General features: G+C 43.3%; 1 protein-coding gene across 1 annotated transcript in view; it reads right to left on the bottom strand.

The window, feature by feature from the left end:
• Positions 1-16,124, bottom strand: part of CFL2 (cofilin 2) — a 70,979-nt gene that overhangs the window by 2,939 nt on the left and 51,916 nt on the right. Inside the window, exon 3 of the mRNA XM_069732111.1 lies at positions 2,759-2,835. Coding sequence (XP_069588212.1) covers positions 2,759-2,835 — 77 coding nt within the window. The remainder of the gene's footprint in view (positions 1-2,758; positions 2,836-16,124) is intronic.

The raw sequence follows: 16,124 nt of genomic DNA on the forward strand, positions 1-16,124 counted from the left end.
TGGAGCATGGTTTAATTTAGATTCAATAAATGATTCTGTCATTATTTCAAATAAAGGACTTTATTCTGCTTGTGTATTTTTTATAATATCGCGATGAGATTAGTAATGGGGGCATGTTATACGACGCCTCTCAGTTACTAACATGTGGGCATAATAATAATAATAATATTTCTATAGCATCGACATATTCGTCAGCACTTTACATTTTCGAGGGGACTTGTACAGACAATAAAAGACATTGCAGCTTAACAATAATCATATAAATCCACAGATACCAAGAGGAATGAGGTCCCTGCTCGCAAGCTTACAATCTATGAGGAAATTGGGGAGATACAAAAGGTGGATGGTAACAATTGCTTTCATTGTTCTGACCAGCCATAATGTAAGAAATTGGGTGTTCATGTAAAGCTGTATGAACCAGTTATCGGCCAGAATATGTAAAAGTACAGACACAGATAGCTAATAAATGCATAAAGCGTGTGAGAACATGATACAATGAACCTGGTTATGGTGAAAATTTTGAATGAGCAACACAGGGATAGTTAAATAAATGTGTTGAGGCAGTAGACCAGTCTGAAGAAATGCATTTTTAGGGCATGCTTAAAACTGTGGGTGTTGGGGATTAACTAAATCATCCTGGGTAGTGCATTCCAAAGAATTGGTGCAGCACGTGAGAAGTCTTGGAGATGGGAGTGGGAGTTTTTGATTAAGGATGTTAACCTCAGGTCATTAGCAGAATGGAGGGCATGGGTAGGGTGGTAGACTGAGGGCACGGGTAGGGTGGCAGACTGAGATGAGGGAGGAGATGTATTGGGGTGCTGATCCATGGAGTGCTTTGTGGGTAAGAGTGATAAGTTTATATTGAATTCTGGAGTGGATGGGTAACCAGTGCAATGACTGGCACAGGGTAGAGGCATCGGGGTAGCGGTTGGTGAGGAATGTGATCCTGGCTGCAGCATTCAAGACAGTGTGGAGGAGGGAGAGCTTGGAAAGAGGGAGACCGATTAGTAGAGAGTTACAATAGTCCAGACGAGAATGAATAAGAGAAACAGTGAGAGTCAAAAGTAAGAAAAGGTCGAATTCTAGAAATGTTTTTTGAGATGCCAATATCAGTGACATTTAAGCCGTATAATTTTGGTGTGGCATTAATTTGGAGCTGTTTTTCCATGTGATTGCTTACTGTAAGTACTAGGGTTGAGCGACCTTTACTTTTATAGGATCGGGTCGGGTTTCACGAAACCCGACTTTTTCAAAAGTCGGGTCGAGTGAAATCGGCCGATCCTATAAAAAAGTCGGGGTCGGGGTCGGCTGAAACTCGAAACCCAATGCAGTGCATTGGGTTTCCAATGGTTCCCAGGGTCTGAAGGAGCGGAAACTCTCCTTCAGGCCCTGGGATCCATATTTAAGTGTAAAATAAAGAATTAAAATAAAAAATATCGCTATACTTACCCTCTGACGCGCCCTGGTACTAACTGGGAACCTTCCTTCATTCGAATCAGCGCTTCCAGGACCTTGTGGAGACGTTGCGGTGACGTCGCGGCTTGTGATTGGTCGCGCGGCCGCCCATGTGACCGCCCGCGCGACCAATCACAAGCCGCGACGTCACGCAAGGTCCTGCAAGCGCTGATTCTTAGGAAGGAAGGTTCCCGGTTAGTACCAGGGCGCGTCAGAGGGTAAGTATAGCGATATTTTTTATTTTAATTCTTTATTTTACATTAAATATGGATTCCGATACCGATTTTCGATATTGCAAACATATCGGAAATCGGGATCGGAATTCCGATACCACATTCAGAAGATCGCCGACTTCATGGCCGACCCCACACAGGGTGTTATGACCTGGTGGTTAGGAGCACCCGACCTGATAGTTAAACTCATACAGGACGAGCTCTGGGATGTGGGAGCTCTGCTGACCACAAGCCCTAATCCTATCGCACACACTAAAAATAGCCGTGGAGCGCTCCTGACGCTCCCTAGGCGCCTCGTCACAGCCTCAGAGCTAGCTAGCCCTATAGATAGAAAATAAAGCCTACCTTGCCTCAGAGAAATTCCCCAAAGGAATAGGCAGCCCCCCACATATAATGACTGTGAGTAAAGATGAAAGTCACAAACGCAGAAATGAAATAGGTTTCAGCAAAGGGAGGCCAGACTTACTAAATAGACAGAGGATAGGAAAGGAATCTTTGCGGTCAGCACAAAAACCTACAAAAGACCACGCAGAGTGTGCAAAAGGGTCCTCCGCACCGACTCACGGGGTGCCACTCTGCATCCCAGAGCTTCCAGCTAGCAAGACAAAATCAGGATAACCAGCTGGACAAAGAAACAATGAGCAAAAATAACAATAAGGAACTTAGCTTCTGCAGGAGAAGACTGGTCACCAGGCAGATCCAGGAGTGAACTGAACCAATGCTAAAACATTGACAGCTGGCATGGAGTAACGATCTGAGTGGAGTTAAATAGAGAAGCCAACCAAAGGATAAACCACGTCACCTGTGTAAGGAACCTCAGAAGCAGCAGCTTCACTCATAGCCACCAGAGGGAGCCCATAGACAGAACTCGCCGAAGTACCATTCACGACCACAGGAGGGAGTTCGACAACAGAATTCACAACAACAGGGGTCGGGTCGGGTTTCATGAAACCCGACTTTGCCAAAAGTTGGCGACTTCTGAAAGTGGCCGATCCGTTTCGCTCAACCCTAGTAAGTACTATGTTTTTGCTAAATTAACACCCATATATAGGAAATACTATAATTCGTACCTGTGAATTTCTTCTTAATTGCATCTTTTGAGCTGGCATATATCATCTTGCTTTTTAGAGGTGCATTGTCAGGTGCCCTAGGAAACAATATAAAAAGATAAATCCTTGACTTTATTACAAAGAAACACTAGGTTGGGCAATACATTTATTAAAATACTTGTTTTCTTACATAAAACATATGGCTTCATGCTTGCAATCTAATAGATACTTTCATGTTAATGGGACTTCTAAGTTAACAGAGCAATACTGAAACACATAAGGAGCTGGCAGTAAAATTTATCACATGCTGCAGGGCTTTATAACTTTTTGGCTTTATTTCACGAGTTACCATTTATTCATGCAGCTGTCGAGTGAGTTCTCAAAATTGGTTCCAGTCCAACACTAGCTTGCAAAATTCTGTATATTTTGACAGACTAATTATTGATTTAAAGGGAATCTGTTACACTGAACAGTGTGGAATAGATTGCTATAAAGGTTTTAGAAGAAAGATTCAGTAAAAGGTAACATTCATAAGTCCCTATATCAAATTACAAGAACGTACCATGATGCATGTGCTGCCTGTGGGTCTCCTGTCCATACTCAGATTGTGACATACGGAATTTTGAATTTGGTCTAAAAGATATTTTATTCATTGAAATCCCTGCTCATTCCAGGCTTAAAAGCCAAAGGATGGGGGATTCTTATCAGTGATTGACAGCTGTCTATGTATGCATTCTTATGTAAGGGAGGCTGTCAATCACTGAATAGGACCACCTCCTTGACTCCTAAGCCCAGAATGACCAGTGATCCTGCTGAAAAAAAGCAAGTTATACTGAAACTTTTGACACAAACCTATGTATCAATCTGCTCCGCATCTCCTGCTCTGTAACAAGCAGCGCATAGATTGCACTACATTTCCAACTAAGTGAGGAAAAGCTGGAAAAACAATTGTGCAATAGGGTCTTATCCGGTGTACAAGTGTGATCAAGGTGCTGGGAACTGCTCACCTGATGGAGTTGTGAGAAACACAGCAACTCAAACAGCTGGAAAATATCGGCTGCTGCAGACGCAAATGAATCACGGGAGAAGAAACAATGGAGAGATGGGGTCACTGCGCTGCCTAAGGCCTCTTTCACATTTCTGTCGGTACGGGGTCGTCGCAAACTGTCGGCCCGACATAGTGACGGACGTTGTGCAAATAGTGCACAACGTGAGCAGTGGATGCAGTTTTCAGATGTATCCGCTGCCCATTATGAGTTTCGGGGAGGAGGGGGCGGAGTTCTGGCCGCGCATGCTTGGTCGGAAATGGCGGTTCCAACGCCATTGAACGTTACATTGAATGTTTTTTCATCACGATGGGCCGCAAAATCACGGTGCATCCGTTGCACGACGGATGCGACATGTCGTGGCCATCCGTCGCATTGCGTTGCTAATGCAAGTCTATGGGCAAAAAACGCATCCTGCGGGCAACTTTGCAGGATGGGTTTTTTCTCCAAAACGACGCATTGCAACGTTGGCCAAACAACGGAAGTGTGAAAGAGGCCTAAGATACCAGTGGGTGAAACCAGGAGACCAAGGATATTTATGTGCGGTTTATTACAAACGCATTTTAAAGTTATCAAACTTTTTCATCATGACAAACTTCATCAGGTGGTTTGCTCTTGGTCTCCTGGTGTCATCTATTAGTATCTGTGGCAGCGCAGTGAACCCCGTCTCTCCATTTTTTCTTCTTACATTTCCAAGCTGACAGATTCCCTTTAACAACTCTACTTGGGGTGGTGATTACCAGGGCAGCGCTCTACAATCTTGATAATAGAGGAGGTTCCTGAGAATGGGACTTTCTACTCTAAAGTTTACACATTCTGATAGGACATCTGGTATTTAGTTATCCATTTACTATATGTTTTCCTTGCCCAATTTCAGCCCTTCTAGGACCGGCTGTACGCTTGCTGGCCTGCAAAACTGGGGAACCTCCACTGTGTAAGCCAGTATTATTACTAGATCACATATACTAAAAGTTTACAATTTTTCTTGTAATTACTAATATAAATAAACAAGTATCCCACATAGAACAATATGATAACTTACCAAAGTGCATATTTACTATTTTAGCTAAAAGTATTCTCAACCTTTTTTATGTAACTATGGTTCATATTATGCTACATATAATCTAACTTTCACTTGTAAAGCGCCATGGAATAAATAGCTCTATAATAATAAATAATAATAATAATAGATGATACACTGTATGTTGAAATTCAGTTACCAAGCATAGATCTTGTAGAGTGAAGGACTATGCTTGTCAGCTGTTTTATACTTCCATAACCAGGGCAGTTTGCAGTAGTGACAACCGGCATCATGTTTTACTCTGTAATGCTGTAGCATTTCATTGAAGAAAAGTTTGAGACACAAGGGAAAGTGTCTGTAATGTCCACATGGTGCAAGGAATTTAAGAGAGTTAAGGTACCGTCACACTCAGCGACGCTGCAGCGATATAGACAACGAGCCGACCTAAACTAGATCGCGGTTTAGGTCGCCGTAGAGACGTCAAACACAGCAGCTCCAGAACGATGCAGGAGCGATCCAGTGACGTAAGGGTTACTCACTTAGCGTTCTCACAGGTTGTCACAGGTCGTTAGCTCCATGTAAATCATTGCAGGCATCATTGCTTTTGCTGTCAAACACGATGATACAGGGCCGATCTGACGACCAAATAAAGTTCTGGACTTTCAGCAACGACCAGCGATGTCACAGCAGGATCCTGATCGCTGCTGCGTGTCAAACACAACGAGATCGCTATCCAGGACGCTGCAACGTCACGGATCGCTGTCGTTCTCGTTGTAAAGTTGCTCAGTGTGAAGGTACCTTAAGCTTTAACTGTAGTTTATTTGTCTCCTCTTTTCCTCCAGCACACAGCATAACATTAGCATAACATTTTCTCCTCAGGCTAGAACTGAAACTGAAAATAAACTCCCGCTTTCACTTTCTTAAAGAGACAGATCTAATCATTATACATTACATCATCCCTATATATATATATATATATATATATATATATATATATATATATACTGTATATTAACAACCTAAAACAAATATTGACAATGCAACAACACGAAAATGTCCAAGAGAAACCATATGTCTGTATTGTCTTATTCCTTTTTTTTTATTATATCTCTTCAATAAGTCTCGATGGAGCCCTTCTTTCCCGTGTAGGGTAATGTCTGGGTTCATTGGTGGTGTCCATTGCTGACGGATAAGCCACCTCCTGTTGGTCCTCTCCACCGTCGGGTATCAAATCTTCCACTGGTAGGATTTCATTACCATTGTTCTTTGGTATGATTTTAAAATGTGAGGAATTTCGAGTGATGGAGTGTCAGTCTCGCTCAGCCGTGACCATATTGCCTTTTCTCTCAGTAACATAATATTTTGCAGGACTATATATAGCTGAGGTTTTGTTGGTTGATTTTTGACGCACAACAACCATATCACCTCTTTTGATGGCATATGGTTGTGCCCCTCGTCTTCTGTCTGCATAATGTTTCATGGCTTGCTTGTTAAAGAAATCCGCTCTTTGCACTGAAGAGTCATTTGGTAAGGGATGACTGGTCACATCAGGGATCCGTATACGAGGAGTTCTGCTGAACATTAGATTAGATGGAGCTGCTTTAGTGGTAGAATGTGGGGTATTGCGGTAATTGCACATGAATTTGTATAGTGACTGTTTCAGTGGGGTGTGCTCCAGACTAGCTGCCTTGATTCGTTTCCCCATGGTGCGCATGAAACGTTCTACAATTCCATTAGCTTGCAGCCAGCAAGGTGTGATTTTTCTGTGGCTGAACCCCAAGTATTCAGAAAACTATGCAAACACATGTCCATTGAATGAAGGTCCATTATCTGTTTTGACCACTCTTGGAATGCCATATGCAGAGAATATGTCGTCCAGTTCTGGTATGACACTATTAGCAGATGTTGAAGAGATGAATGAAATGACAGGATATCTAGAATATTCATCAATTGTTACTAGAATGTATTGGCCATTTGGTAATGATCCATATATGTCGACTGCCACTTCCTCCCATACAGCAGTGGGTAACGGAGACATTTGTAATGGCTCTAGAGTTGATGATGGAGTAATTCATTGACAAGTGGAGCAATGTCTAATCTTCTCTTCCACCAATTTATCCATATTTGGGAACCATACTTTTTCTCTGAGTAACTTTTTTGTGCCAACAATTCCTAGATGACCTTCGTGTGCTATCTGTATGACTAGGTTGCGCAAGGCCTTAGGTACAACCAGTTTGGTACCATGAAGGATGAGTTGGTCTTCAGTGACTGATAATTCCTCACGTACATTTGAAAATAGTTTTAACTCCTTCAAATCAATCCCATCATCAGGAAATTTTTTCTTTTGAATTTCATGCCACCTTCTATTTTGAATAATTTGTATTAAGGCACAGAGTGTCTTGTCACTTGTTGTATTCACAAACTGATCAACAGAAAGTGCTTTTGGCACGGCGTGAGCTGCAACAAAGTGGAGGAATGCACAGGTAAATCATCATTCGTAGGATGTCTTGAGAGGTAATCAGCCGGATTGCTGTATTTTCCAGGTTTGTGAACAATTTTGTAATTGTAGTCGTAGACCCCATCGTTCAATCCGTGCTGGCATTTTAGCTCTGGGATTTCCAAAAATTGTAAGGAGGGCTTGATGATCTGTGACAATAGTGAAGGGAGCTCCATTGAGAAATAAGTGAAAAGTGTTCACATCCCCAGACGACTGCCAAGCTTTCTTTTTCAGGTTGCGAATACTTTCTTTCAGTGCTTGTTAAGCTTTTACTTGCATAAGAAATGATGTGGGGACTTTGATTGTCATCCTTGTATTGTGCTAAAATAGCACCCAGTCCCACGGGACTGGCGTCCACAGTCAGTTCGGTTCAAGGAGCTGGATCAAAATAGGCCATGGTGGTTGTTGAGCAGAGTTCATTTTTAATGGTTTCAAAAGAGGCCTGACAGTCTTGGGACCATTGAAAAACACAATTTTGTTTCATAAGTTCCCTTAATGGAGTGCTGATTGTCCAAAAATTTGGAATGTATCTAGCACAGTAGCTTGCCATTTCAAGAAAAGAGCGCACTTCACTGGCATCCTGTGGAATTGAAACTGCTCTGATGGATTCCATCTTCTTGGGATCAGGTCGTACTCCTTCCGCCAAGAAAATGTGATCATAGAGCTCCAATGAATTTTTATCAAATTTGCATTTTTCTTTGTTTAGAGTGAGTCCAGCAGAGAGCAGACATTCAAAGATAGCATATAGAGCACGATTATGTTCAGCTTGAGTTTTCCCAAAAACCAGTATGTCATCACTAAAGGAATTTGGAATGTGTTGAATGACGCTCCTTATCGTATCTTGAAAAATGTCCGCTGCTGAGCAGACCCCAAAAGTCAATCTTTTGTATCTTCTGAGACCCATATGGATGGAAAATGTTAAGTATCTGGATTCTGGGCTCAATTCTAATTGATGATAGCCATTATTGAGGTTGAGCTTTGAAAAAACAGTTGCTCCATTTAATAAATGAATAATGTCATCAATTGTGGGTGAGATATGTCTTTCCCTCTGAATAGCAGTGTTGGATAGGCGCATGTCAACACACAGTCTCACCTGCTCTGGAGTCTTTGGATTTGGAACTACCACAAGTGGAGAGACCCACGAAGTGGGACCAGAAACAGTTTCAATGACATCATCATCCATGAGTAATTGGAGTTCTTTTTCTACCTTCTTTCTCAGGTGAAATGGAATACGCCTGTGAGCCTGGGCTACTGGACGAACACTGTCATCCACATGAAGATACACTTGAGAGTCCTTTAATTTCCCCAATCCACTAAATAGGGAGGGAAAACTGTTCACCATGGCTTGTACATCCAGGTCCGCAGGGTCGGTTAGGGTATGAATAATCTGGATGAGTCCTAGCTTCAAGGCACAGTGATAGCTGAGAAGACAGCCTCCCGATCCTTGTAATGTGTGAAAAGTGGTTTTCTGCCTATTTTCTTTATAGCTAAGTTCAGCGTCAAATTGTCCCATTGTAACTAGAGGTGTTTTAGATCCATATGGAAAGATTTTAGTATGCACTTGCTCTAAGACTGGCTTTGTTTTCAATTGTTCATAAGCATTGCTGTCTATGATATCCACCGAAGCTCCTGTTTTGTTTAGGGTTGAAGTAGTCTGAGAGCTTTGGAGCAGTTGCTGTATGTGTCTGTCTCTGCTGCCGGTAATGTGCTGTATATGTCATAGACTCCTGTGCCCGCGCAATGCAGGAACACAGCTCTCTTTCTTTTCTCCTCTTTTATGTCCATTGCTTCTAGGAAGTTCTCAAACCGGTTTAGCCATTTTCTCCAGTTATGAGAGAGATTAGTAACATCAGTCATATCAAACTGGGGGAACGTGTGCAAGTATTCAGCCATGATGGAGTCTCTCAGTGGTGCTGGCGTGTGAAGCGGTAAAGCAGGGATCAGTACTCACAGCAGCAGGTGACTGAATCCCATCCTCGTCGCCAGTTGTAATGTCCACACGGTGCAAGGAATTTAAAAGAGTAAGCTTTAACTGTAGTTTATTCGTCTCCTTTTTCCCTCCAGCACACAGCATAACATTAGCATAACATTTTCTCCTCAGGCTAGAGCTGAAACTGAAAATAAACTCCCGCCCTCACTTTCTTAAAGAGACACATCTAATCATTATACATTACAGTGTCCATTTTTCGGTTCCCACCCTTCCAAAGTTTTGATCCTCATGAACTGCATCTAAGAACCAATTTTTCACATGCAATATATAGAATTTTTAAATGATATTTTAGCCCCTTAATGGCCGCCAATACTTCTTTTTACTGACCTGAGATATAAGAGAATAGCATTCCCATACAGGTGACAATCCAGCAGCTGTTGGCTGTACACTATACACTATAGCTGACAACTTGCTGTATCAGTTATGATCAGTGTTGGCACTGTCCATATTTGTTTAGCCCCTTAAATGCTGCTGTCAATAGTGACAACATCAGTGGGGGCTTCCTCTTTATACCTATCGGCACCTTAATATCATGATTGTGTGGTCTGTTGTGAGTTCCGTTCTGGAGCTCCCTCCTGTGGTTGCTAATGGTATGTTTGCGAGTTCTGCCCTTGGGCTCCCTCTGGTGGTTTCGAGTGGAACTGCTGCTCCGTTAGGTAGCTGTAGCAGCTGCCTTCACTAATCGCCTTGCCTGGGTTTGTTATTTAAACCTGCTATGGGCTTTAGTCCATGCCTGCTGTCAATGTTCTTGGTTGGTTTTGATTCTTCCCTTGGATTTCTCATATGGCCAGTCCTTGTCTGCAAAAGATAAGTTTTGCTAGTTTGTTTGTCCATTTGTTTGGACTCTATTGCTTTGCATTTTGTCTCTTTGTCCAGCTTGTCACTATGTCTTATTTAGGCTAGCTGGAAGCTCTGGGAAAGCAGATTTGCCCCTCCACACCGTGAGTCGGTGTGGAGTTCATTTTTGTAAACTCTGCGTGGATTTTGTAGTTTTTAATACTGACCGCACAGTTTCCTTTGCTCTCTGTCTATCTAGTTTAGTATTGGCCTCCCCTTTGCTGAATTCTAATTTCATTTCTGTGTTCGTCATTTCCCTCTCCTTTCACAGTCAATATTTGTGGGGGACTGTCTTTCCTTTTGGGGGTTTCTCTGAGGCTAGATAGCTTTCTATTTCCTTCTTTAGGGGTAGTTATATCTTAGGCTGTGACGAGGTGTCTAGGGAGTGTCAGGAACATCCCACGGCTATTTCTAGTTGTGTTGTTAGGATTAGGGACTGCGGTCAGTAGAGATACCACCTTCTCAGAGCTGTTCCATGTTGCGTTTTAGCCACCAGGTCATTTCAGTGTGGCCTCTTAACCACCAGGTCATAACAGTACAGCAGGCCAAGAATGAATTGAATGCATCTCAAAAGAAGGAAAAAAAAAAGAGTTCTGAACCATTTTTTTTTCTGTGCTCTGTTCTGCCTTTTTTTCCTCTTGATATCTGGGTGGTGCTGGATATATGCTCTGGTATGGAGCTTCAGGGTTTGTTTTCTCGTGTGGATCAACTTGCTGCAAGAGTCCAGAGTATCCAAGATTATATTGTTCAGACTCCGGCTCTAGAGCCAAGAATTCCTACTCCTGATTTGTTTTTTGGGGACAGATCCAAGTTTTTGAACTTTAAAAATAGCTGCAAATTGTTTTTTGCTTTGAAACCCCGTTCTTCTGGTGATCCCATTCAGCAAGTGAAAATCATCATATCCTTACTGCGTGGTGATCCTCAAGACTGGGCATTTGCTCTTGAAACAGGGAATCCGGCATTATTGAATGTAGATGCATTTTTTCAGGCGCTCGGATTGTTGTATGACGAACCTAACTCTGTAGAGCATGCTGAGAAAACACTGTTGGCCCTGTGTCAGGGTCAGGAAGCGGCAGAGTTATATTGCCAGAAATTTAGAAAATGGTCTGTGCTCACTAAATGGAATGAAGAGGCGCTGGCTGCTATTTTCAGAAAAGGTCTTTCTGAAACCCTTAAAGATGTTATGGTGGGCTTTCCTGCGCCTGCCGGTTTGAGCGAGTCTATGTCTCTAGCCATTCAGATTGATCGGCGCTTGCGTGAGCGCAAGGCGGTGTGCCATATGGCGGTGTCCTCTGAGCGAAGTCCTGAGCCTATGCAATGTGATAGGATTTTGACTAGAGCAGAAAGGCAGAAATTCAGATGTCAGAATGGCCTGTGTTTTTACTGTGGTGATTCAGCTCATGCTATTTCTGATTGCCCTAAGCGTACTGGGAGGGTCCCTAGGTCTGTTACCATTAGTACTGTGCAGCCTAAATTTCTCTTGTCTGTTACCCTGATTTGCTCATTGTCGTCCTTCTCTGTTATGGCATTTGTGGATTCTGGCGCTGCCCTGAACTTAATGGATTTAGAGTTTGCCAGGCGCTGCGGTTTTTCCTTGGAACCTTTGCAGAGTCCTATTCCCTTAAGGGGGATTGATGCTACGCCATTGGCCAAGAATAAACCTCAGTACTGGACACAGTTAACCATGAGCATAGCTCCAGCACATCAGGAAAATATTCGTTTTTTGGTGTTGCATAATTTGCATGATGTTGTTGTGCTGGGTTTTCCATGGTTACAGGAACATAATCCAGTGCTGGATTGGAGATCTATGTCTGTGACTGGTTGGGGTTGTCAGGGGATACATAGTGATATTCCTTTGATGTCCATTTCCTCGTCCCCTTCTTCTGAAGTTCCTGAGTTTTTGTCGGATTTCCAGGATGTATTTGATGAGCCCAAGTCCAGTTCCCTGCCTCCTCATAGGGACTGCGATTGTGCCATTAATTTGATTCCTGGCTGTAAGTTCCCTAAGGGCCGACTTTTCAATCTGTCTGTGCCAGAGCTTGCAAAGGAGTCCTTGGAGAAAGGGCATATTCGCCCGTCTTCGTCACCGTTGGGAGCGGGATTTTTTTTTGTTGCCAAGAAGGATGGCTCCTTGAGACCCTGTATAGATTATCGCCTTCTCAATAAGATCACTGTCAAATTCCAGTATCCGTTACCTTTGCTTTCTGATTTGTTTGCTCGGATTAAGGGTGCTAGTTGGTTTACTAAAATCGACCTCCGAGGGGCGTATAATCTTTTGCGTATTAAACAAGGTGATTAATGGAAAACAGCATTTAATATGCCTGAAGGCCATTTTGAATATCTTGTGATGCCATTCGGGCTCTCTAATGCTCCATCAGTATTTCAGTCCTTTATGCATGATATCTTCCGGAATTATCTGGATAAATTTATGATTGTGTATTTGGATGATATTTTGGTTTTCTCCGATGATTGAGAGTCTCATGTGAAGCAGGTTAGGATGGTGTTTCAGGTCCTTCGTACTAATGCGTTGTTTGTGAAGGGGTCTAAGTGCCTCTTTGGAGTTCAGAGGGTTTCTTTTTTGGGTTTCATTTTTTCTCCCTCGGCTATTGAAATGGACCCTGTTAAAGTCCAGGCCATTCATGATTGGACTCAACCTATATCTGTAAAGAGCCTTCAGAAATTTTTGGGTTTTGCCAATTTTTATCGTCGCTTTATTGCTAATTTTTCTAGTGTGGCGAAGCCTCTGACCAATTTGACGAGGAAGGGCGCTGATGTGGTGAATTGGTCCTCTGCGGCTGTTGAGGCCTTTCAGGAGCTTAAACGTCGTTTTACTTCTGCCCCTGTGTTGCGTCAGCCAGATGTTTCTCTCCCTTTTCAGGTTGAGGTTGATGCTTCTGAGATTGGGGCAGGGGCCGTTTTGTCTCAGAGAAATTCTGATGGCTCTTTGATGAAACCATGTGCCTTCTTCTCCAGAAAATTTTCGTCTTCTGAGCGTAATTATGATGTCGGCAATCGGGAGTTGTTGGCTATGAAGTGGGCATTTGAGGAGTGGCGACATTGGCTTGAGGGAGCCAAGCATCGCGTGGTGGTCTTGACTGATCACAAGAATCTGATTTACCTCGAGTCTGCTAAGCGGTTGAATCCTAGACAGGCTTGGTGGTCTTTGTTTTTCTCACGTTTTGATTTTGTGGTCTCGTATATTCCTGGATCTAAGAATGTGAAGGCTGATGCCCTTTCTAGGAGTTTTTTACCTGATTCTCCGGGAGTTCTTGAGCCGGCTGGGATCCTCAAGGAGGGGGTGATTCTTTCTGCCATCTCCCCTGATTTACGGCGGGTACTTCAGGAGTTTCAGGCTGATAAACCTGACCGCTGTCCTGTGGGGAAATTGTTTGTTCCTGATAGATGGACTAGTAGGGTAATTTCTGAGGTTCATTGTTCGGTGTTGGCTGGTCACCCTGAGATTTTCGGTACGAGAGATTTGGTGGCTAGGTCCTTTTGGTGGCCTTCCTTGTCGCGGGATGTGCGTTCGTTTGTGCAGTCCTGTGCTCGGGCTAAGCCTTGCCGTGCCAGCGGGTTGCTTTTGCCTTTGCCTATTCCTGAGAGGCCCTGGACGCATATTTCCATGGATTTTATTTCTGATCTTCCTGTTTCTCAGAAGGTGTCTGTCATCTGGGTGGTTTGTGACCGGTTTTCTAAGATGGTCCATTTGGTGCCGTTGCCTAAGTTGCCTTCCTCTTCTGATTTGGTTCCATTATTTTTTCAGCATGTGGTTCGTTTGCATGGTATTCCGGAGAATATTGTGTCTGACAGAGGTTCCCAGTTAGTTTCTAGGTTTTGGCGGTCCTTTTGTGCTAGAATGGGCATTGATTTGTCTTTTTCTTCTGCATTCCATCCTCAGACAAATGGCCAAACGGAGCGAACCAATCAGACCTTGGAAACCTATTTGAGATGCTTCGTGTCTGCTGATCAGGATGATTGGGTGACCTTTTTGCCGTTGGCCGAGTTTGCCCTTAATAATCGGGCTAGTTCGGTTTCGCCTTTTTTTTGTAACTTTGGTTTTCATCCTCGTTTTTCTTGAGGGCAGCTTGAGCCTTCTGACTGTCCTGGTGTGGATTCCATGGTGGACAGGTTGCAGCAAATTTGGACTCATGTGGTGGACAATTTGACGTTGTCTCAGGAAAAGGCTCAGCGTTTTGCTAACCGTCGTCGGTGTGTTGGTCCCCGGCTTCGCGTTGGGGATTTGGTCTGGTTGTCTTCTCGTCATGTTCCTATGAAGGTTTCTTCCCCTAAGTTCAAGCCTCGCTTTGTTGGGCCTTATAAGATTTCTGAAATTATCAATCCAGTGTCTTTTCGTTTGGCCCTTCCAGCTTCCTTTTCCATTCATAATGTGTTCCATAGATCCTTGTTGCGGAGGTATGTGGTACCTATGGTTCCCTCCGTTGATCCTCCTGCTCCGGTGTTGGTTGAGGGGGAATTGGAATATGTGGTAGAGAAGATTTTGGATTCTTGTTTTTCGAGGCGGAAGCTTCAGTATCTGGTCAAGTGGAAGGGTTATGGCCAGGAGGATAATTCTTGGGTTGTTGCCTCCGATGTTCATGCTCCCGATTTGGTTCATGCTTTCCATTTGGCTCATCCTGATCGGCCTGGGAGCTCTGGTGAGGGTTCGGTGACCTCTCCTCAAGGGGGGGTACTGTTGTGAGTTCCGTTCTGGAGCTCCCTCCTGTGGTTGCTAATAGTGTGTTTGCGAGTTCTGCCCTTGGGCTCCCTCTGGTGGTTTCGAGTGGAACTGCTGCTCCGTTAGGTAGCTGTAGCAGCTGCCTTCACTAATCGCCTTGCCTGGGTTTGTTATTTAAACCTGCTATGGGCTTTAGTCCATGCCTGCTGTCAATGTTCTTGGTTGGATTTGATTCTTCCCTTGGATTTCTCATATGGCCAGTCCTTGTCTGCAAAAGATAAGTTTTGCTAGTTTGTTTGTCCATTTGTTTGGACTCTATTGCTTTGCATTTTGTCTCTTTGTCCAGCTTGTCACTATGTCTTATTTAGGCTAGCTGGAAGCTCTGGGAAAGCAGATTTGCCCCTCCACACCGTGAGTCGGTGTGGAGTTCATTTTTGTAAACTCTGCGTGGATTTTGTAGTTTTTAATACTGACCGCACAGTTTCCTTTGCTCTCTGTCTATCTAGTTTAGTATTGGCCTCCCCTTTGCTGAATTCTAATTTCATTTCTGTGTTCGTCATTTCCCTCTCCTTTCACAGTCAATATTTGTGGGGGACTGTCTTTCTTTTGGGGGTTTCTCTGAGGCTAGATAGCTTTCTATTTCCTTCTTTAGGGGTAGTTATATCTTAGGCTGTGACGAGGTGTCTAGGGAGTGTCAGGAACATCCCACGGCTATTTCTAGTTGTGTTGTTAGGATTAGGGACTGCGGTCAGTAGAGATACCACCTTCTCAGAGCTGTTCCATGTTGCGTTTTAGCCACCAGGTCATTTCAGTGTGGCCTCTTAACCACCAGGTCATAACAGTGGTCCTGATTTTTGTCATGTCAATTCACCACCAAATAGCGGCCTCAGAGTCTCCTGGCTATAGCGGCCTGGTCAGAAGTTAGGGACGGTCATATTTTAAACACACTCTTTTTCATTCCGGTCATGTAATTTTGCATTAATTGCTGAAAATTAACTGAAGGGTTAATAAACTACCTGACAGCAGTTTTCAATATGTCAGGGGGTGCTGTTTTTAAAATGTTTTCACTTTTGGGGATTTCCCAATATATGGGACCTCTAAAGTCACTTCAAACATGGATAGGTCCCTAAAAAAATAAATTTTGTAAATTTGATTGAAAAAAAAAACGAAAAATTACTGCTACATTTTAAACCTCCAAAAATGCTAACAAAATAAAAGAACATCTTACAAATGGTGCTGATGTAAAGCATACATGAGGGAAATGCTATTTATTAATGTTTTGCTAGGGTATGACTATCTGGATTAAAGGGATAATCATTCA

The sequence above is a fragment of the Ranitomeya imitator genome, chromosome 1 (genome assembly GCF_032444005.1).
Source record: "Ranitomeya imitator isolate aRanImi1 chromosome 1, aRanImi1.pri, whole genome shotgun sequence".
Lineage (NCBI taxonomy): Eukaryota > Metazoa > Chordata > Amphibia > Anura > Dendrobatidae > Ranitomeya > Ranitomeya imitator.